Below are 24,018 nucleotides of genomic sequence, written 5' to 3'. Positions count from 1 at the left end.
AAAACGTGTGCAGTTTTAAGGCTGACAGTAGCTCCTGTGAGTGCTGGCTTTGGAAGCTTTTTCCTTTATTGTTTCTTCCATTCTATCTGCAAAACACTTTGTAAGGTTGTAATTCAAATAAAATCCTGATAGCATGTAATTTTAAAAAATTATTATTAATGGAGTTACTTTGAGAAATGCAGATTAAAATATAGTTCAAACAAACAACCCAAGAAACCAGAAAAAATTCACAACATATTAACCCAATTGAGAATGTGCTAAAATGTGATATGGAGATAGAGAATAATTTCCTAAGTATTGTGTGTTGACCAGCAGCCTACTCTTTCCACTTCTGTTTTTGTTTTCCAGGGCTGCTCGTTAAAGAGTTGCTTTAACTGAATACTTCTTGCTCATTCCCTTGAGAATGTCACCAGCTCACCAACATAATGTCGCCCATGGTTACATGGTTACATCTTTCGGTTTCTAAAAGGGCCACAAAGAATACTTGTTCCAGTCAGTCAGACGGTTTGTGGTGAAGCAGAACAAGTGACTGGTGGGATATGGGGAGCAGGGATGAAGTTGACACATAAACAAATGGCTAACCACAGCTTCAGCGAGAACATTTAACATAAAGTCCCCCAAGGGAAATCACTAGGCAGGTATCTCATTTCTAGATCCATTACTAGATTCAGCTCTGAATTAAGTACCAAACTGCTTGACTTTTTTAGCTTCCTGGGTACATGCAAAAAAACCCCAAAACTGAAACGTACAACAAAACCTAAGACCAAACCACAAAGATCCCCTTTACAGAAAATCTCTTGGAAATTTAGACTTTGGTTTTGAGGAGCTCTGTCTTGAAATGAGTAATGAGTATCCTACACCAAAGAGTGCAACAAGTTTCATGGTGGATTTAGCCCCTGGCATGCTGTTCCGTTCATGACATTTTTGTGGAAGCAGGGGTTGGGATGCAAATTCTGTGAAACCACATCCTTCCAAATGTTGTGTTAGATCCAGAGTACTTTAGATGTTGCCTGCATTGTTGAAAACTAAGTAGTAGTCATTTAAAGAACTGTGAGCAAGAAAACATGCTTTTCACTGTGTACATGATTAGGATTAATTTCCTTTATCTCCTAGGCCCATGCATTCCTTTTACATTTTCTCTATTCCTGTTTTTTCCCCAATCTTCTGTGTTTGTGTATACAGAGAGGAATAATTTTTCCCCATCCCTCCTTGCTTTTCACTTCAGTTGACTTCTGATGTGCTAGATCTCTTATCAGACACAAGGAGTGCAATAGGAGTGGTGGTGTATCAATGTGTTTCTTTGTGGTTTTTTTCCCCTGCATGCCCATATGCCTTTACTAGCTGGGTTTTGTTCTAGCCATCTTGGACTAAGAGTGAAACATAAGTGGCAGGGAGGGATTTGGTCCATTATTGCCATCCTTCCGTTACTTTTTCATTTTGCAGGGTCTTGGTGGATGTTCTTCCTTAACCATCTGACAGCACTGCAGATACAATTGCTGGACCAATCTCTGTGTGTCTCTTAGCTGAAGATTACAACATTAAATGATCATACATTTTTCACAAGGGTCTAGACTAAGTTTGGAGGGAGAAAGAAAATATTAATATGAAGAAAAGTAAAATAGCAAGGGAATATATATTAAAACAAATCATGCATATTAACTTTAAAATCACATGGGATTTTTATTTTATCCTTTGTAGATAAAATTTCACCTGAATATTGTGTAAACTAAAATTTCTGTTATTGTCTTCAGCAGAACCTCTGACAGCAGTCACATCTTATTATCTTGTCAAACAATGGAGCCCTGTACCTCAGATGAATTTTTTCAGGCTCTCAACCATGCTGAACAAACTTTTAAAAAGATGGAGAATTATCTTAGGCACAATCAGCTGTGTGATGTGGTGTTAGTTGCTGGTGATCGTAGAATTCCAGCTCACAGGTAAGTTTATTATAATTTGAAATAACTTAATAATTAATTACAAATGCACCTTCAAAGTGTGTCCCATATTTTGTTAAAAAAAGTCAGAACATCCTTAACATTTTAGAATACTTTAAATGTGTATTTTTTTGACATTTATTTGGAAATGAAAAGTTAGTTTGTCTGTTGTGTGCAATACAGAATAAAGAAAAAATCATGTTCTTTTTGTTTCAAAGTTAACTTACGATATTTGCATAACAAAATTAAACCCCCCAAATACACTCCCAGAATATTATAAGTTGTAGTGGTTTCTTTACCATAGAATGGTGTAAAATTTCTTTCTTAGATTTAATTTTTCTTTGCACTAGCAATTATGTTACCAGAGTCACAATTAACAATAAGGATGGTCTTCTTTTTGCTGCCATAGTAAGAAGATTCCTTTGATAGGAGACTTCTGAACACTGCCAGTATTAGATGTCTAAATTAGTTCAATTGTCACCCTCTCTGTCATCATGTATATGCCACTTAAAAGCTAGGAAAATACCAAAGATTGCAAAATGCGGGCATGTGTAACTGAAGCACATTACTGTATTTAATGCACAGAATTTGTAGTTTGAACAGGAACCTAGGGATAATTAAGCTGTAGTTTCCTAAGTTGCAGTGTATAATAGAAATAGCATCCTGAAGCATTCTTGTTTTCCATTCCTCATTCCTACTCCCACAGTGAAACTACAGCTCAGTGCTGTAATAGTAATAAAAAGATGGGAAGAGGTTGCTGGTTTGGAGTTGGTACTTTCCTTAAAAAGCCAGATTTCTGCTTTTTTTCAAATATTATCCACACACTGTGTGCTGACTCAGCTGAGGGTATGACAGCATGGGGATGGGAACTGACTTGAAAATCAGGGAGGCTTTTAGACCATAGCTTGCTGTTGTTCTCAGAGACTTTGTTTTATGAAATGTTCAAATTAATTACTAAACTAACTGTCCCTGTAAAGAGAGTGACTCAGATGAAAACAGGGAATGCACACATCCCTAGTGAGCACATGCTCAAGTAGTTTAGGTCAAAAAACTTCAGAGTGGTGTAAACAGGAAAAAAATAGTGATTATAATAAGAAAATAATTTTACTTCCTTACGGAGCCAAGGTAACCCCTTTGCAATGTATGTTTGGACTGTGGCTTATGTAATAGTTAAAAATGAGCAGAAAGGGTGCAGAGGACAGCCATGAATATCTTGTAAGGGCTGCAAGATTCTCTTTTCAGTGAAATGAACGGATAAACAACATGATAAAAAGTCCTTTAATGTTGTTCACACTTGTTTCTCACTTATTTAGGGAACTGACTCCGCTTCTGCAGTTTCTGCTACTGTATCTATTTCTGTAGTGCATGAGACATACGCTGCTACGTGTTATTTACTTTGGACTTATCCTCTGAGGAGAAACATCTTGCTGTAGTTGGTATATTGTGTGTTAAATACACATGAAAGTTAAAGCCAAAGAAGCACACTTTGTGCTTGCAGCAGGAGGTGGGAGGCTTGGGACTGTACCTTGTTCACTTCATAATGTTGGAGCAACTTAAAAAGAAGCTTTACCTTTTGCATAATAAGTTCTGTTTTGTTTTCACAGAGAAGTATAGCAATAACTACAGTGCTAATCTCAGTAGATCCAAAGTATCTTACTGAAAATGGAATCTTTGCATAGTGGGAAAGATAAATATGGAAATCTGGAATTTCATTTAAATTTTATAGAAATTCAATAAGATTACTGCCTTTATGTACTCATAGTAGTCAGAATTGTAAGAAAAAACTTCTGTAGTATTTTTTGCTGCCTTCATACAAGTTCTGAGTTCTTTAGTATTGACTAGATCAGTTGGGGCATTTCAGAACACCAGTGATTATTTTGTCTTTAGACTTAATAAGCAACAGAATACGTATCAAGTAGATCTTAGCTTAATAGCTCGGCATTCTAAGATGAGTAAGAAAATAGAAAGTTCACTTACACTGGACAGGTTTTTTTCCATTGTTTTTTCATAAGAAAGAAAGGAGTTTTTCATAGTATGTGGTCACATAGGGCTGGTAAGAAAAAACATTTTTCATTATTAATATTAATGACACTCATATATAAAGAGAGTATTCAGATTTTCTGTTTTGAACCTGGTATTTTTAATAATTTCTATATTTTTTAGATTACCAGTTTCTACTTTTATTGAGTGTTGTGAACTGCATGATATATATTTTTAGAGAAAAGAGACATTGAGTTTGGTGTCTACCTTGGTAATAAGTGCAGGTAATACATTATTGTGAAATTCTGAGAGGTTTTGTATCTGTTCAAAGAATTCAGGCTGTGAGTCTACTACAAATAAAAGCATCACTTATAGTCATGACTTTTCTGAATATGGCATTCCCTATTGTTCCAAAAGCGTTTATCTTCTTTTTCTGTCCTGAAATTATAGCTAAAAACTTATTTGCAAGGTCAAGAAGCAAGTAGGAAAAGGGGACCATTCTCCACTAGGAAGAAATTTGTTATATTCCCACCCCTTCAGCTTGCAGTTCCATAAAGAAATTTTCGATGCTTTGATTTAATTAATTTAATTAAGCTTTTCATAGCAGGTGTTTATTTTGTGTCCACTGCAATTTCAGATGTCTACCATTTATTATGTTCATATTTATTACATTCAGCTAATTGCTATATCCATAATAAAAGCTTGTTTTGTTTGGTGATAACCCACTGATTAGAACATTCATGTAAGAAAAGGGAAATATGTGTAAATTCCTGCCCAGAGGGCATTTAAAGCCTGCTGCACATCCTTTAATCAGCACACTGGGCAGAGCCATTGTGTGTATTTCTGTTGACACTGAAAGATGGAAATACAAAAGACATGGGACTTAAGAAAAGAAGGCAAATGGAACCTTATGTACTCTAGGGTTTAGGAAGCTCATTTGAAAGAGCTTGAACTCTTCTATATCACCTTACAACTTCAGTGAATGCTGATATGAGTTTCCAAGGATAGTTTTCAGCTGTTACACAGTCACAAACAATGAGCTGCCTACGAAAAGTCCCTTTTATCTTTCAGATCTTAAGCAGCTTCACTTCATTCTGTCAGGTGAGATGGGTTTGGAGATACTAAACCTGTAAATTGCCAGGTTTGGCAGCTGTCATCATTTTACATAGTAATTGCTTTGGTGACATAGAAAACTATCTGGATGATGCAGCTTGTGGCAGTTCCAACAAGTACAGGTTTTAAAGTGTGCCACATATTTTACTGGCTCTCAGTGGAGAACTCTTCAAAATAAGATAAGCTGTTATGGTAGATCTTTCTAATTTTGGATCAATACAAACCATTGAAGTTAAAGACATCAGTAGCCTTGGCACCTCCTGTAGGAATAGAAAAATGTACTGAAATACCCAGATTTTGTCAGTATTTAGTGACAAGTGAATATCAAATCACATGTGTATAGCAGTAATTGATTTTTATTGACTAATAGGAAAAAGATGAGACAAGAAAAGGTCAGTTGGCTGAAAGTCTGCCTTTGTTTTCTTTTATCCTAGCTCAATGTCATCTTGATGTGCTATCACTGTATGTTTTAATCCCATTCCTTTCTTTGAAAGAACTGTTTTTTGAATTAAGAGAAAAGTGTGGATACCTCTTCTATGGCTTTTCATTGTGAAATTATTACAAAACTGCTCTCAGTATAATTTGTGCTTTTTCAAATTACCTGTATTAAGCTACTTCTGGACTTCACATCCTCTGCCAGCATATGCAAGTCACTCTCTGGAAAGTGAAGCATGTGTACCTCCTCATGGATCTGAGCACATTTGCAGAAATAGTAAATGGATTGCATTTCTGTCAATTTCCTTTGGAGGACTCTTGAGTCTGGAAATTACAGGGAGAAATTTTGTGATATCAAACTTCTGATAGAAGGCATTGGGGCCCTCATGTTATTATTTGGCAGTTCTTCTGCAGTCATTGCTAAAATGTGTACAGTCCAGTGTTCTAAATAATAGTGCAGCTACCTGGTCCAGTTGCACTGTTAGGGGAAGAAGAAAAGAAAAAAACAACCCCCGAACTGTGATATAGCTAAGTATTAAGTTCTGTTTTCCATTGCAGAAGACATTTCTTTTTCAAGCACTGTTCTGTGTAGAAGTTCTAAGTCAGAACTGCCAGCTGTGAATATGTGAAGTTGCTTGTTTTGCCTTTTAAATTCTGCATTGGGCCTGCAGAGATACTTAGTTTATTCAAGCCACTTTCTCTTCCATTGAGAATCCCTGTTTTGCACACAGAAATTTGATCTTGTCATCTCATTCTAAAATCAAAAGCAGTTGCAGAAATTCACACTTGATACTTACATGAATGTACAGTAATTTCACGAATACAAGCCGCACCAATTTGACTAAGATTTTGCTCCTAAACCGGAAATGCGGCTAATACTCAGGAGCGGCTAATGTGTGAATAATTTTCTGACATTTACAACCTCAGAAGTGCCAGCCAGAGTGCCGAGCCGAGCAGCTGCAAAGTCGGTATTTTGCGATTGTTACAAATTGCTACTCTGTTGCCCCGCGGGTGGAGCCTGGCTGCCTGCAGGCAGCACGGGGGGCGGGGAGAAAGGCGGGAGAGCTCCCTCCTTCCCTCCTCTGCCGCAACCTGGGGGAGAGACGGGGGAGCCCCGCGCCGCCCCTGCCACGGCTCTGGGAGGCTCCGTCCCCGCCCGCCGCCGCCGCTGCTGCGGGAGCTGAGGGGGCTCCGTCCCTGCCTGCCACCACAGGGCAGTGCCGGGCCGTGGTGACCGAGCCCAGTGGCAGTGGCGGCTGGCCCCCAGTGGCCCCGCCGAGCGGCAGCGCCGGGCTGGGCCACCTGGCCCCGTCAACAGCCCCGAGCGGGCCGAGCCTGCACAGCCTTAGCTGAGCCAGTAAACCCCGCCCTGCCACCATTCTGTTACTATTTGGCAACTTTGTTGCACGTGGGTCCTTGCTGCGAACGACAGAGCGGCTTATACTCGGGTGCGGCTTATTTATGGACAAAAAACGAAATATTTGCCAACACCCAGAGATGTGGCTTATACTCAGTGCGGCTTGTATTCGTGAATTTACTGTACTCTCTAATTTACTTCACTTCTATAGATCTCTGGGAGGCAGTATTTTCATTTACAGTAATTTCACGACTATAAGGCGCACTGGATTATAGGCGCACCTCCGGGAGTCGGCAGTTTTCGCAACTTTGTACATTATATAAGGCGCACCGGACTATAAGGCGCACTATTTTTTTGCAGCGGAGATCCTTGCCACGCACAACAAAGTAACGAATTAGTAACAGAATCCCGTGATCGTGGAGTTTACTGGCACGTGTTCAGTTTGCAAACATTTTTCACAGATTGGTGTAGCCTTTAAATACAGCCCCAAGCATCCTCCCCGTGGGCAGGCCCTGGCACTCCCACCCACCCCCAGCTGGCGCGGTGGGGCTCAGGGCAGCTGCAGCTCGTGGCTACCGTGGTTCGGGGTTGCCATGACTCGCACCTCGGGGTTGCTGCGGTTCAGGGCGGCTTGGGGCCGCCCGCTCCCTCCCTCTCCGTGCAGCTCCTGCTGGCCGGGGACTGCCCGGTCCTGCCCACCCCACGCGGCTCCTGCCAGCCACGGCCACCTGCTCCTGCCCCCCCTCGCGGCTCGGCTCACAACTCGCACTTCTCGGTTGGCAAATTTCGCAGCTTTGTACATTATATAAGGCACACCAGATTATAAAGTGCACTTCTGGGTTCAGACCAAAATTTTAGTCAAAAGGGTACGCCTTATAGTCATGAAATTACTGTAAATGCAGGTGTCATTAAACCTGAGGTTAAAATGCCTAGAAGTGGTGCCCGGGCCCTGCCTTGGCAGAAAGTTCTAATTTTTCTTAGCCACAGAATAAATTTCATATTTTAATGACAGAATTTCATTTTTCTTTAAAAGAGCGGAACTTTGTTTCTTTTGAAAAAACTTCAATTCAAGGTGTTAAAATAAAATTTATCTTTTTCCCATAACTTTACTCTGTTGCCTCAGCAGCTAGAAAATAAGGACTACCCTTTTTTTCTGTAAGCCTATAAACCTGACCTAATTGTCAATCTTCAGAAAATTCACAAGAAAAATGTATTATGAAATTAATTAGTCAAAATTTTATTACTTTGCAGTTAATTAACTAAGAGACAGCTCCTTGTATTTCATTACTTTGTATATGTACCTGTAAATCCTCCCCTAAGCACCGGTGCTCACCTTTTCAATTAGTTTTGTTCTGTTTTGTGATTTCTGACCTTTGCCATTTTAACACACCAGTATAATGATTCAGCACAGCATTAACTGCCTGAAGTATTAGATTAACTGAGTGTATGCATATGGACTATTTAATGTATTTTCAGTAGGCTGGGTTCTTGGGCTTGCTGTTTTTATAGATCACTACCACATGTATTTATATTGAATTCCCTGTGGACAAGGCTACAGCACAAAAATTGGTCCAAGCCACAAGACCGTTCCTGGAGGTCTCTTATTCCTCCTGAAAGGTATGGTAGGTTTCGTATTCCTGCCTCGTATCATTTTTTCTCTTTTGTCCCAGTCTCTGAACACATGCTGGGACATCAAAATTCTTCCACATTTTGCAGAGTGGCATTTTTATTTGCAGTGACTGTTTTATTCTCCATAATCCAAAGAAATGTCCATTGTACACTAACATGTTTACTTACTCAGTATTGTAGAATAGCCAGGATTGTTAAGAAAGGCTAAATACATACCCACAAAAGAGATTACTCTGTATCATCTCTACATTTACTGTGGCAAGCTTTGTTATCAGTATTAGTAATTGAATGTGTATTTGGAACCAAGAGTAAAAGCATTTTAAAGCACTTTGAAAAGTACTGGTAAGTAATTATTTCACTTTTTAAAAGTATCTAACACAATATAAATGAAAGTTGATTCAATTTTATTTTTATTTAAGTAATGTATATTTATATTCCATTTCCAATTCATGTGGATTTTGGGGGTTTATGTCTGTGTTGGCTATTAAAGGTCATTGAGCTTTGAAAGGGTACTTGGTTTAGATCAGTAGCAAATGTAGTTTTAGTATCTGTACTTCATTATTCATAGAGAGAAACTAGGACATGGAGCACTTTGTCAGTTTTTAAATGTTTTTCTCACTACAGTGTTTCTTCAAAGGGCAAAGCAATGAATCATAAATTAACAAACATTAGGTTGACTAAGGGATTTTTCTTTTCTTGTCTGTTTCTCTCCTTTTTTCCTGCACGTCGTACTCAGATTGGTTCTCTCCTCTGTTTCGGACTACTTTGCAGCAATGTTCACTAATGATGTAAGGGAAGCAAGACAGGAAGAAATCAAGATGGAAGGTGTGGAACCAAAGGCATTGTGGGCTCTGGTTCAATATGCGTATACAGGTATTTGAAGTGGAAATGGGAATTTCATCTAATGAATTGTCCTCATTTAACTGTTGTATTCCGTTACTAGATTTCAAATTATTCACATTATTTAAATTCTTATAAATAAATAAAAATAAATCGTAGACTATCCTGAGTTGGAAGCAACCTACAAGGATTCTCAAAGTCTTACTCTCGACCCTACTCAGAACATCCCAATGATTGTTGGATCACCAGAGTGTTTTCCAAGTGCTTCTTGAACTCTGTCAGGCTTGGTGCTGTGACCGTTTGCCTGGGGAGCCTGATCCAGTGCCCAGTCACCCTCTGGGGGAAGAATCTTTTCCTAATGTCCAACCTAACCCCTTGACACCTCTTCAGACCATTCCCTTGGGTCCTGTCACCAGTCAGCAGAGAGAGGAGATCAGTGCCTGCCCCTCCTTCCCTGCTGAGAAAGCTGTAGACAGCAATTAGGTCTCACTGCTGTTACCTGAGACAATCTGATAGGATAAAGTTTCTCTGATAATACTATATTCAGTTAGTTAACAAATTATGTGAATCTATTAAATGTATCATGACTGACAAAAAAGGCATCTCGTTAGGATTTCCTTTCCTTACGTCGTTATAGATCCTAATTTTGAAAACTATTAGTTATCTAGTGCTGAGGGTGATGTTTACTAAGCCTCCTATTCTGTCATGTAATCTGTAAATAATTCTGTTGCCTTGGAGTTTTAGGGAATTTGTAAAATTATAAGAGAAAATTAATGTGCTTTTCTTCTTGATGTTACTAGGTCGCCTTGAATTAAAAGAAGATAACATTGAGTGCCTGTTGTCTACAGCTTGCCTTCTTCAGCTCTCTCAGGTTGTAGAAGCCTGCTGTAAATTCCTAATGAAGCAGCTTCATCCCTCCAATTGCCTTGGAATCCGATCTTTTGCTGATGCACAGGGTTGCACGGACTTGCACAAGGTGGCTCACAATTACACTATGGTATGTTGTTACATTAAGTATCATCTGCTTTAATGAGTAAGGGAAATACAGAATGTTTTCCTAAATATAGTACTAATGTTCTTCCCCCAGAAAACCTTCATCGTTTTCAAGCAAGAGTGCTTATATGGTCCCATGATAAAAAAGGACAAAGTAACTGCAGGATTGCTGGTTTAGAGCTGGAAGGAAGTGCACTAAGTTTAGTGCTGGAAGGAAGCATTAATGGTTCCCTGTAACAAAAATGGGATTGTGGGGTATCCATTTAATAAAATATGTCAAAAGCTTGTTCTTCTTTCTGATAGTCAAAAACTACAGCCTTCACAGTGTGCAAGCTGCCATCACCTGTTCCAAAATTACACATTACTAAATGGAAGTGTAGAGTTCCTTTATTGTAATGAACTGGCGTAATCAGGTTCTAAGTTACACTTGGGGTATAAATGTGGGCATTCAGCAATATAGATTCTGCATTATCCTTAATAACTTAGCAATGGGATGTCAGGCATCAAAGAAATTTAATCTTAGGCTAGGTAATATGTGACTAAATACAAATTTTCCAATTATATTGTTGAATTAACTCATATAAATTCAGACCTACCAACTTAAGTAAACCTCATCTACTTAAAAGTCATCCTTTTATTTTAATACAAAATGTTCTTTTTTTTCTTCTCACAAGTGTATTTTAATAAAGTTATCAGAAGAATGCAGGAAAACTGTCTCTAAAGCAAGTCAATTCATCTGCTCTTTGTAGTTTTGTGAGGCATTTTGCTCACTTGTTGATGAAATTTTGCCTAAGTAAGCTCTTGGGATCTGAATGAGGGCATGTAGATACTGCAGAAGAGATGTGGGAATGAAGATAGTACTTAATTTGCTTGTGTGTCATGGCATTACCTTGCCATTAAGATATTGGCTTAGATCCAAGAGTTGTAATTTATGTCTTGTAATTAGTATTAGAAATCCGTGGCTCTTCCTCTTGCTGCCTTAGGTTTTGCTGGTTTAAAACCATTTTATAAAAAATATTGCTTCTTCTTGGCTTAAATTAATTTAGTTTATTATGAATAGCAGTTTAAGAGAGTTGGTTTTTTTATATACAAGACAATGTTCTTCCACAATGAATGGATGGATCTCTCACATATTCAATATCATGGACACAAAATGTACTGAGACAGATCAATAAATAATGTGCGTATTGTAACTTACATGTTTCTATCCTTGGTCTTCATTATTGCACAAACAAAAATAAGGAGACTGCAGTTAGGTAGAATGTGCAATGAAACACTAAAGTAAATGTGGCTTATGCCTTTGAGGAGTATCAGAATTTATGTTGAGTGAGACCAGTGATAGAAAAACTATGTGAAAAGAAAAACTCCCTCCTCTGACCTACTTGTTCTTTTTCAGAATAAGCATGTGAGCCATTGTCATGTCCTTTATAAGTGAATTGCCAACATCAGAATAGAAAGAATTATTAGACCAATGCATCCTTAAAGGGGAATGTCCTAGTATTCTGACTGGCAATTCATGACTTAAGGCAAATAGGGGATGTGAACTTTCTAAAAGCTATTCTTTTGCAGCACCTATCTTTCTTTTGTTCAGACCAGAGGAAAATAGTTCTGTGCCTTTTGGGTGTTGTTTACTTCAGTGGCAAAATTGTTGCTTTTAAGGCTTTGATGTGAATGAAATTCAAATGAGGTGGATTTTAAAACACCATTTTCAAAACTAATTAGTTGTGCTAGATGGATTTTTCCCAAGGCCTCTTTTAATGTTGTTTAGTTCCAGCAGAGACATTAAATTGAATTTTAGTAATAATGAGTAATAGAGAAGCAGCTTCTTTATTTTGAAATGAATGTTGCTATGGAAACTGCATAGAAATGTATAGTCCAATTGAATCTTCAATTAAAATAAATCCCTAAGTAATTTCATTTGTTTAAAGGCTGTTTGAAAAAAGAAAATGTTCAACACTAGTAAGTGCTAGGTACTTGATGCTCTTTCCATTAAGAAGTATTAGTGTAAGGGTTAAGTACACCTGTAGTAGCTGGCAAAATTCTCTTTGTTAAAACAGGGAAATTTTTTATGCTGCATTGGACTGCATAGAACAGTGTGGGATTATTCTGAATACAGTTTATACTTTTGATTCTTTCAAAATAGTTGTAGTGGAAGGTAGTGAATAGTATTAAATACTTAAATTTAAATTTACATGTTATTTTCTATGAGTTTTTCTTCAACAGAAAAAACCCAGATTGCCATTTAATATTTTTACAAGTAAAACAACTTCTCTGTTTTAAAGGTTTTTATGACACATGTAAAAAGTTTGTAATCATTGTACCTGCTTCATGAAAATACCTTTTTATGTGAAAATTTGAAAATCAGGAGAAATGAGCATTTGTGTAAACAGGAAGATAGATTAGTGTGTTATCCCATTAAGGTCTACTTCTGTTAATAGGGTTCTTCTGTCTGAGTAAGGTATATTAGTCATTGGAAAGCATCAGCAATCAAAAAAATTAATAAGAAGGATTTGAATGCTGCATTTCTTCATATTACAGATGTATATTATGCTAAAAGGACTGAAGTGTTGCATTACTTTATTGCTTACTGTGTTGGCAGTTGATAAGTTGTTTTTACAGAGGGGAACAATTTATCAAAACTGGTCAATTATTGGCATTGTAAACTTAAGCTTAAAAAATCCTCAATATACATGAAGTGAAACGTGAAATAAACTGAAGTGATTAGTAATGGATTTAATGCTGTATTAAGAGCAACTCTGATTTTTACACATCACAATTCTAAAATAGAGTTGTTAGAATCATGAAATGTATCTAAGTAAAGATATCTTTTGAACAAAGATTATCCTGTTTTGCTGTGGTTTATATAGAGTGATAACTCATTTTGATTTTCATCAGAAGTCTTCAGAAAATACAGGAGCAGTGATAGTACTACAAGATTTAGATAAAGTTACTTTTGGAATTTGTGTGATTTCAGAGCAAGCCAATGGTTGTATAAAAAAAACAACTTAAAAGAACAGAGTAATAAATTGGGTCCAAGCACAGAAACTAGGTAGTTTTGCAGAAGTGGTGTGGCACACTTACGATTTGCTTTCTCCTGTAAGGCAGTACTGGGTAACAAAAAACCATGGAGTTGTGATTTGGAAGAAAGAATTAAAGAAGGATAATTTGTCTTTTTTTTCCCTTGCAACAGCCAGGACAAATTTTTCTTTTGTTAGTGAGGAGCATGAAGAGAGAAGAAATTTAAATGCTTTTTGTCCATGAAGGGCCAGAAATAAAGACTGTGATAGTGTCTGAAAACAGGGATTTTACAATCTTGCACCTGAAATTGCAGTCCAAAATATCCTGCTCAGTAATCAACTGAATTGGAAAATACTCATTCACTTTCTTTTCACCTGTGAAAACCCAAGATATTGTTGTCTTTCAAGTTCCCTAGGTCCTGCCTAGCACAATAGATCAGTACTGCCTTGTCCAGACTGAATAGGCTTCTGCGTGCTGCTCAGCCTGTTTTGGAATCCAGAAACAGTGCAGCGAGGAGTCAAGCCACAATAGCTGTACTCTAAACAAGCCCTGTATGCAGTGCAAGTATTAGGTTGGTCAGTTTTTTAACACATCAGTCAAATCTGACTAAAAGTAAAGTGGGTGGTATCTGACAGCTGTTTGACTACTAATAGTTTACCAGGAAGTCAGATAGCTCAGTTCTTTGTGAACTCATACTTAGTTGACCAGTGGACTGAAGCAGTCAGCAGACAAAATTACATTTCCTGTTTGGTCTCATTCAGATCCTATGTGTCAAACACCTCTTGCTTTTTGGTTGCCCAAGTTCAGAGTTGAAGCAGAGCTCTGTGGTTACAGCGGACTGTTGGGCTGCCTCAGTCCCTCTCAAACTACAGGTGTCTGATGGCCTCAGATTTTCATCCTTCTGACACAGTGTGCAGGGAGACTAACCACATCAGTGCATCCCACTGTAGGAATTAAGTATCATTTAGAAATACACATTGTAACATCTTATTTTTTATGTGCTCGTAATAATTTTTTGCCCCATACTAAGCCCCAGGCAGATCTGTGGTTAAGTGTCAGTGTCACTGAAGTTGCTGAAGAATGAATTTGAGGTTATGGTATGAATGAGCAGTACCCAGTGTTGAGCATGAGGGCTACATGTCCCTGTCTTGGTTAACACATAAGCCTCAGGCTACTTACTTGATAAAGTTTCCAAGCTCTTTGAGGAGCTAATTTTGGGGTTGGGAAATTCTGTTTACTTTCAGGACCAGAAAGCAAGGGATTGAAATTGCAGACGGTTTGTTCTCTGAAATATCCTGTTCTTCCACAGACAGTTCCCATAAGAAGAAGGAAAGAAAAGGCTAATGAGGAGGTTAAGAATGCTAGGAGATACACTGGCTCCTTCTTTTTGTCTTCAGAATCTCTGTCTGTAAAGGAAGAGGAATTTTCAGATTCTGATTATAAAAAGCCCAGACATAGGACAAAGAGTGCCTGTATTCCCAGTGGAATGCTTTGATACTCTGCTCAAAAGGAGTCTGCTTTAAAAATAGAATGGGAGCAAGAGGAAATTGACCTTGTTCCCATCAGAAAGCAATGGTCTGCAAGCAACAAGAAGGAAAATCAGGCTTTTTTCATATAACAGCTGTTGAAGTGATGAAATCCAGTTGGAAAAACGCTTTCCAAAGACAATCCCTGGTAGACTTATGCAAGATCAGCTTGTTGTTGCCTCCAGAGACAAAAGAACTTTTCATGCAAGTGCTTTCCCCTTCCTCTTCCTGTGATCTGGATAGACAATTTGGAAAGTTTAAGGTAGTAAGTGTTGGTGTTTCTCTTCGTCAGAGCTCACTGCCTGTTCATTGAGCAAAACTAAAAGCAGAACTCCAGCTTGCATACTCTAGGAAAAAGAACCAACAAAAAAACAGCCAGTGGAAAAAATGAACTCAGTGGAATATAAATTCCTGTGAACTGCATGTTTAAATTGTGGAAATAATTTTGATCACTTCTCAGATTCAATTTTACTGCGAGGCATTTAGCATCAGAGTGAAATAAATAGCAATGCATGTGTAGTGCTTCTGAATATTGGTACAGTCCTTTCACTGTTTTTAATTCATGTATTTGTTCATTTTAACTTTTATTTTGTAATACAAAGAGTTAAATTAATTAAAGAGGAAAAGACAACTCTATCTCCCTTCTAATCTACTATAGCTTTCACTTGGAAGTACATTTTTATGTGTAGACAATTGGATCTTTGTTGTAGGAAAACTTTTCAAATATTAAATATTTTCAGATATTAAATGTGAAAGTTTTCTCTCCAGATTCTATCCACAAGTAGAATTATGTACACCGATAACATTTTCAGTTATTTTCCTGATTTCCAGAGTTATCCATGAAGTGGAGTAATTTTGATCTTTCCCCTTACATATCTTGTAGCCATCTTACATACATCTGACTTTCATGTAAGTTTACACCTAATTAGTTTTTCCTCACAGCTCAGCCTTTTTTTTTTTTTTCAATTACTCAGTATCCTTGGAGTACTGTGGTATATCTGTGAAAGCATTAGACCAAGCAATAAAAAAGAAGTACAGTAATTTCACGAATACAAGCTGCACCAATTTGACTAAGATTTTGCTCCTAAACCGGAAATGCGGCCAATATTCAGGAGCGGCTAATATGTGAATAATTTTCTGACATTTACAACCTCAGAAGAGCCAGCCAGAGTGTCAAGCCGAGCTGCTGCAAAGTCGGCATTTTGCGATTGTTACAAATTGCTACTCTGTTGCACCACGGGTGGAGCCTGGCTGCCTGCAGGCAGCACGGGGGGCGGGGAGAGAGGTGGGAGAGCTCCCTACCACAGCCCGGGGGAGAGACGGGGGGGCCCCGTGCCGCCATTGCCACGGCCTGGGGAGGAGAGGGGGGACCCAGACCACCCCTGCCGCGGCTCTGGGAGGCGGCGGGGGACCCGGGCCGCCATTGCCGCGGCCCGGGGAGGCGGCGGGGGGCTCCGTCCCTGCCTGCCACCACAGGGCAGCGCCGGGCTGTGGTGACTGGGCCCAGTGGCAGCGGTGGCTGGCCCCCAGTGGCCCCGCCGAGCGGCAGCGCCGGGCTGGGCTACCTGGCCCCGTCAGCAGCCCTGAGCAGGCCGAGCCTGCACAGCCCGAGCCGAGCCAGTAAACCTCGCTCTGCTGCGGTTCTGTTACTATTTGGCAACTTTGTTGCACGCTGGTCCTCGCTGCGAACTACAGAGTGGCTTATATTCAGGTGCGGCTTATTTATGGACAAAAAACGAAATATTTGCCAACACCCAGAGATGCGGCTTATACTCAGTGCGGCTTGTATTTGTGAATTTACTGTACTAACTTTTTTGCTTTGTTGTCATAATGCCCATTGTGTATATAATGCCAAACTGTTCTTTCGTTTTTGTTGCCATTTTAAATACTAAATTCAGACCTGTTTTGCAGTGCACCTCTTGCTTCTTCTTGTTTCTCCCTTTTCTGACCTAAAAATCCTATTTTTTTCCAACATGTTTCTAATCTACAAGTTTTTTATTAACACACAGTTCTTTCTTATTAAATCATTAAACAAGACACTAAGTAAGGCTAATTTTCATATTAGGCCCAGTTAGACTTCTGTGTTTGTGCGTCTAACACATTTTGTTCTCCAGGTGTTTTAGACGTGCAAGTGATGGCAGACCAAAACCAACATCCCATTAGCTGGTTATCTAGCAATCCATTTGTGTATTTGATAAACTGACTGTAACATTGTTCTCATCATGAAGTTACTCTCAGTTTTGAGTGTGAATTTAGCTGGAGTTCAAGCTACCAAAATACAAAAATATGTTGTCATTTTACTTTTCTTTTTACATTTTACTTTTTTTTGCGTTTGTGTTACTTTGCTGCCTTGTAAAGGTATATGGAGAGAGAGGATAGACATAACATCACCCTTTTCTGTTACATTCAGGTTTTTCATCGTAAGTTCATGGTGCTGATTGTGCTTTTATGTACTTCTGCTATTTCAGCTTAAACTGATCAGAATCCTTACAGAATATGCTTCAAGCCCTCATATTATGAAGTAATCAGATATCAGTATAGGGTGTTATGTATTATTAATTTCTTATTTTGTAGTAAGGATTTGTTGCTGAAAATGACAGAATGAAAGTTAGAAGATTGAATCCTATCAGAATAAATATTGTTAGTGTAGTAAGGCTTGTGTAATATTGTGGATTTTTTGTATGTTTTCCTCCCCAGTCAAATCAGATCAATTGTATAAAACCTACGATATAGCAAAATAAACTTAAAGTAATTTATTTTAAATCAACAATAAAATTGTTGTTGTTTATTGTTATAAAAGTTGTTTATTTCCTCAGGAAACTTACTGCCACATTTTCATCTAGCAGTAATGGAAACAATTACATGTGCCCAGTTGTTGTAGCATGTTGTGCTCTTTGCTTGATAACAGGAGCAAACTGCATTTTTTTATCTGTACTTCAGAAAGTATTTCCTCACTTTGCAGTGCCAAGATAGTAACACCCCCAACCTATGGCTCATTTCTGTCTGTACACTTCCCTCGGTTGTTTCAGCACATCTGTCTGTGAGCCTGAATGACTGAGTTGGGGAAATGATGAGGGGTGAAAATAATTCAGTACTTCTTTGGTCTTCCTCCCATGCCAGTACTCCAGTGGGACAGCTGTGAAATGTCATTAAGGAAGGGAAGAGAGGGTAGGACATGGCAGGTGTTCCATAAAATGTCTTCAAAGTATGATGTTGCCTTTATTAAAATACTTTTCTTTTTCAGGAAAACTTCATGGAAGTAATTAGAAATCAGGAATTTCTGTTGTTGCCAGCCACTGAAATTGCTAAGCTTTTAGCAAGTGATGACATGAATATTCCTAATGAAGAAACTATACTGAATGCACTACTTACGTGGGTTCGACATGATTTGGAACAGAGAAGGAAAGATCTCAGTAAACTCCTGGCTTACATTAGACTGCCTCTGCTTGCTCCACAAGTAAATTGTTCAGTTCCTCTCTAGTTTATACCATGGCTACAGTGGGCATAATGTCTACAGCATAAATATATTGATAGTGACAAATCATAAAATTTATAGTGATCTGGATTCTTAGCACTGCATGTGAGAACTTGGCATGTTGTATAGGCATTATAGTTTGTGTCTCTTTGTGAACTTCAGCATATTCTGATCCTAGGACACAAGAAGGGGGAAGCTTCTAGAAAAAGTTGTTTTTCTTGCCTATAAAAATGCTTATCAAGGATATCCTAGTCACTAGAAGCTGTGTTCTTTTAAAATTTCTTCTGTATGGAACTTGCACAGTTTATCTGGCTCATTATATTTCCTTCACGTAGAAATAGCTAGGAAATGCAATTTTAATTAATTGTTTGGAGTGATTTTTCTTCTTAACTCTTGATAGTCCATCACTGGGTACTTCTTCTTCTCCCCAGTCAATATTTTTTCTCTTTCTTGGGCATTAACAGAAAATGTTGATGAAGCTTTGGGCTCAGTTTGTTTAAATGGTTGTGAATTACAGTTTTTCTAGTCCCATATGACTACTCTTGTTAGTCTCGTACAGATTTCCTCAAAGGCAGGGAGACCCTACAGAGAGATCTTGACAGATTAGAGGACTGGGCAATCACCAACTGTACAAAGTTTAACAGGGAAAATTGCCAGACTCTGCAAATGGCATGGGGCATCCCTGGATGTACAGAGTGGGGAATGAGATGCTGAAAAGCAGTGCCATGGAAAGGGACCTGGGGATCCTGGTCCATGACAAGTTGAACATGAGCCAGCAGTGTCCTGGCAGCCAGGAGGGACAACCCTGTCCTGGGGGGCATCAGGCACAACATCACAGCCAGGCAGGGGAAGGGATTGATTGTCCTGCTCTGCTGTGAGCTGGGGCAGCCTCATCTTGAATATTGTGTGCAGTTTTGAGCACCACAGTGTCAGAAGGATCTAAAGCTGTTAGAGAGTCTCCAAAGGAGGGCTACAAAGATGGTGAAGGGCCTTGAGGGGAAGCCCTTAAGTGTGAGGAGTGGCTGAGGTTACTTGGTGTGTTCAGGCTGGAGGAGACTGAGGCGAGACCTCATCACAGCTACAACTTCCTTGTGAGGGAAAGAGGAGGGGCAGACACTGATCTCTTAATTGTGGTCTCCAGAGACAGGACCTGAAGGAATGGCCGGAAGTTGTATCAGTGCAAATTTAGGCTGGATATTAGAAAAAAGTTCTCACCCAGAGGGTGTTTGGGCACTGGAGCAGCTCCCCAGGGAAGTGGTCACAGCATCAAACTTGACAGAGTTCCAATGTATTTGGACAACACCCTTTGGCACATGGTGTGGCCCTTGGGGTCTGTATCTTTTTGAGTCCCTTCCAGTTCCATTTATTTTGAGATTCTGTGATTCACTACCTGAAAACAAGTTTGTAAACGAGGTATGATTATATTTGTTTTTTCCTTCTGCTTCCTTGCTGGACCTTCTTTAGTAATACTTAATACTTGCTACATAGTCAAAGGATTTTGCTTTATGATTTTCAATTTGTTTAGTGAGAATTCTCTATTAAATGGAGGAAATAGGATTTTTATGGAACCTGAATAATAGGTAAAAGCCATTAACACAAGAAAAATGGTGTTCAGTTAATTCATAGTGATAAATCACATGCACTATGTTCTGCGTATTACTTCTAATCAGATGTCCTCTTGCTGGAGAGTAAGATTCTCTAAAGCATTTTAATAATTATTTTCATATATATTCAAAAGCAGGATTTTCTCAGCTGTGGCCTTGACTTTGTCATTCACTTTTTCTAGAAACATAATTCAGTGTAAGGCAGCTGACACAGAGGAATTCATTCTTTTGTTGAACATCTGATTAATTGATAACTAAGTAACATCTGCTGTATTCCTTGTACTTAATTGGCTGTAATTGAAGCATCTGTAGAAACTGAAAGTACAGAATTTATCCCAGAAATATGTACTGAAATTAAATTATGCCCACTCAGTAACTGATTAGGAAAATAGAAAGATGCAATAAAAAGCAAAATTATATTTTACTTATTATTTTATCTTTAATTTTTTGTTTAATCTCCAAATATGTACTTCTATTTCTAAAACAAGATTTTTCTGTTACTTTTTAATTTATTACATTTTTTAATAAATTAAAGTTTTTGATTTTCATATTGAAACATTTAGTAGATGAGTAAACTTATTTGAAGTGCCCAAAGCAGTCTTAATGTTTTCAGAATCACATTTTTCTTCATGATCATGTGACATTAGGCAATCTGACAGCAAATATAGCATAATTAAAAGCTTTTTAGTTTTATGGTTGATAAGTTAAAGGTCTTTAAAATAAATTAAATTGGAAAATTGAACAACTTGCTGAAACCAAAACCATTGCAAGCAGAGATGCAGATACACTTAAAAAAATCTTCAGGAAATACTGTGAAACTGTAGCACTGGAAGCAAAACAATTTTAAGTAACTGTTAGTTTTATTTGCTGGTTTTATGCATCTCTTTGTCGACAGCACTCTGACATCTCTGGCTAATGCAAGCAGGGTCCTAAATATTAGTACATTTCTTTTTCCTAAAAATGAATATTTGTCAGCCTCTCAAGCTGTAAGGTGGCAAATATAATGTCTCTGATAAATAATGAAAAAGATGATTTACAATTTCTGAATTACAAGATGGCTAGATTCCTTTTAGACAGATATTCTTAGTGCTGGAGTGCCTGCACTACCTTTCCCCTCTTCAAATTTGCAGTTACTATGATTTCATGCTAACATGTCATTTGTAAATGCTGTTAGACATGCTTTTAGTACAAGGACCTGTGTAAATAATAAAACTTGGAAAAAATGTGCTTTTAATAAGCCCATTCTAACTTCTTTGAGGGAAGAATAATTATAGTAGTTTCAGTTTCAAGAGTCTGCAGACTAGGTTGCATTTCTTTTTAAATGAAATAAAGTTGCTTTTAGAGACTGCAATTCTGTGCTGTGAGAAATTCTTTTTAGGTTGAGTGGGTTAGAAACTTTAGAAAATGTAGGTTGCATGTTGTTGTTGCAGAACTCACATTCACACCTAGTGTTGCTTTAAATATTATATGTTGCTTGTCCATCAGAAAAATATATTGAAAATCTGAATTGGTCGTGTTGTATACAAGCCTTAGTATTCATGCATGCAGCTCTAGCAGTGTCTGATTTAGGACAACAGGAATTAATTGATTTCTTTTTTATATATTTTTAAACTCTGCAATTCTATAGCATTGCACACTGGCTGTTAAAAGACAATGGAAGGTATGAGACTAAAGAATGAGATTAAGTTCCCTCTACTAATTTGCATGAGACCACTTCGTTTGCTATTTTAAATAATGAGAAGTTTAGCCACTTGGAGAAATGCTGCAAAAGTCTCTGTTTTCTAAAAATAACTGATGAAGGGCTTTGAAAGGGTTTTTTTATTCTCTCTGTGATGGTTAATTATGATTTCTGTCTTATTTTGTGTTATTTTGCTTGATACTGAAGTGTTCAGGTTTAGCCATCTGTACTTACCTGTATCTCTTCTGGAACCGTGGTTATCACAGTTGCCACTTTGCAGCCCTAAGGCAGCTTTAAGCCAGGGATATTCACACCATATTGTGCACATCTATTTCACAGCAAGTTCCTTTCGTACTTCTGATGACTGATGTCACAGCAGTTTTGTACCTGTTAGTGGTTGGCTGTCAAGAGCTTGGTAATGACATCTCATTCTGGTTTGTGGACTTGCATATCTAATATTCACTAAGTGTTTGGATTTTGGTTTTTCAGAGGCATCTGCCTTTTTTGCCTCTCTCTTTTTCTGACAACTGTCCAAATCTAAATGGGGCACTTAATTTCTTTTTAGTCTGTTATTCATGCCGTGCAGCTCAGAAAGATACAGTTTCTAGGCTTCTAATAATTAGAATATGACTCTCAACCTAGTAACCCTTTTTTCCCTGCAGTTTGATAAGTATGGAGTACAAATCACTCCATAATCTTTGAACGTAAAACCTTCTGTTTGTAGTCTTTAGTTGCATTTTATTTAATTCATATTTAAGATTTAAAAGTTGTCAAATTTGCTTGCAAGCTTGATACAAAAAATTTAACAAAGGCTTTTATTAGGTGATACACTGTGATCTTGGTCACTGGCAGGGTGAGGAGCAGAATATATATTAAAATATTCAGTGTGTGCTGGAAAGGACTTTTACAGACCTCTGCATTGGGTGGATTTGGGAATGAGGTTGAACTGACTTACATACCCAGAACCTGTTTCCATTTTCTTGAACATTCCTGTACAGCACTGGAACTCAAGGAGATTATTTCCTTCCTTTGGACCATTAAGCCTAAATCATTCATTAAGATCAGATGGCCTTCCTCTTAAAATATTTATTTATTTAATGGTTTCACTCAAAATGGGAATGTTCTGTTTATTTTTACCCTAGCCTTTTTTATATGACCATTTTGAAAATACAAAGATTTTAAATCAGGCAGTTAAAATGTCTGTATAAAATATTATCTTGGTAATCATGATTTTATTCTTCGTGTGGTTTATAGCAATAGAGCTTGTTTGATTTTCTTTCTCTTTCACAGTTTCTGGCAGATATGGAGAATAACGCACTCTTTAGGGATGACATTGAATGTCAAAAACTCATTATGGAAGCAATGAAGTACCATCTGTTGCCAGAGAGACGACCTATGTTGCAAAGCCCTCGCACCAAACCTAGAAAATCTACAGTGGGTGTTTTGTTTGCAGTTGGAGGAATGGATGCAACAAAAGGTATTGGCTTATGTAATGTTTAGATGACGAACTAGTTTTGGTTCTTTTTAAAAGATTTTGATAGATTTTTTTACAACCTGTTAAATCTAAAATTCAAGGATTCAGCAGTACAGAACATGAAACATCTAAAGTGTATACTGTTTGTTAGGTTTAAAAGGCCTGTATATCTTTGTGAATACTGTAAATATTCTGAAATCTAGAGTTCTGATTTAAAATTACCATAGGAATAGCTGATTTCTGAGTAGTGAAGTGTTTAATTGAGTACAAACTAATTTTTATTTACTTGACGAGGCAGTACAGTAATTTCACGAATACAAGCTGCACTGAGTATAAGCCGCATCTCTGGGTGTTGGCAAACATTTCGTTCTTTGTCCATAAATAAGCCGCACATGATTATAAGCCGCTCTGTCGTTCACAGCGAGGACCCGCGTGCAACAAAGTTGCCAAATAGTAACAGAACCACGGCATGGCGGGGTTTACTGGCTCGGCTCGGGCTGTGCAGGCTCGGCCCACTCAGGGCTGCCGACGGGGCCAGGTGGCCCAGCTCGGTGGGGCCGCTCAGGGCCGGCCGCCGCTGCCACTGGGCTCGCTCACCCTAGCCCAGCGCTGCCCCGTGGTGGCAGGCAGGGACGGAGCCCGCCGCTCCCGCAGCGGCGAAGGCAGGAGGGGAAGGAGCACCCCCGCTCCTGCCGCCGCGGCGGCAGGCGGAGGCAGAGCCTGCCTGCTCCTGCCGCGGCAGGCGGGGGCAGGAGCCCCCCGCTCACCCCACGGGCCGCGGGGATGGCAGCACGGAGCCCCTGCCTCCTCCCCGAGCCGTGGGGATGTCAGCAGAGAGCCCCCTGCCTCTCCCCCGCCTGAAGGAGGGAGCTCCCCTGCCTCCCTCCCCCGCCCCGCGCTGCTGGCACTGAGCTGGCCTCACCCGCTGCGCAACACAGTAACTAATTTGTAACAATCACGAA

At 38.8% G+C, this 24,018-nt stretch overlaps 1 protein-coding gene across 5 annotated transcripts in view; it reads left to right on the top strand.

Moving 5' to 3' along the window:
- Positions 1-24,018, top strand: part of KLHL5 (kelch like family member 5) — a 54,445-nt gene that overhangs the window by 19,657 nt on the left and 10,770 nt on the right. For 2 of the 5 annotated variants that reach the window (XM_033059748.1, XM_033059745.2), the window contains 5 exons: positions 1,755-1,937; positions 9,185-9,321; positions 10,089-10,285; positions 18,070-18,282; positions 22,873-23,059. In XM_033059748.1, the coding sequence (XP_032915639.1) occupies positions 1,795-1,937; positions 9,185-9,321; positions 10,089-10,285; positions 18,070-18,282; positions 22,873-23,059 (877 nt within the window). In that variant the 5' untranslated portion in view covers positions 1,755-1,794. Of the gene's footprint in view, positions 1-1,751; positions 1,938-9,184; positions 9,322-10,088; positions 10,286-18,069; positions 18,283-22,872; positions 23,060-24,018 lie in introns of all 5 variants that reach the window. The other 3 variants (XM_033059747.1, XM_033059749.2, XM_033059746.2) reach the window with 2 other exon arrangements.

The sequence above is a fragment of the Catharus ustulatus genome, chromosome 5 (assembly GCF_009819885.2).
Source record: "Catharus ustulatus isolate bCatUst1 chromosome 5, bCatUst1.pri.v2, whole genome shotgun sequence".
Lineage (NCBI taxonomy): Eukaryota > Metazoa > Chordata > Aves > Passeriformes > Turdidae > Catharus > Catharus ustulatus.
This window is presented reverse-complemented; position numbering and strand designations above follow the sequence as displayed.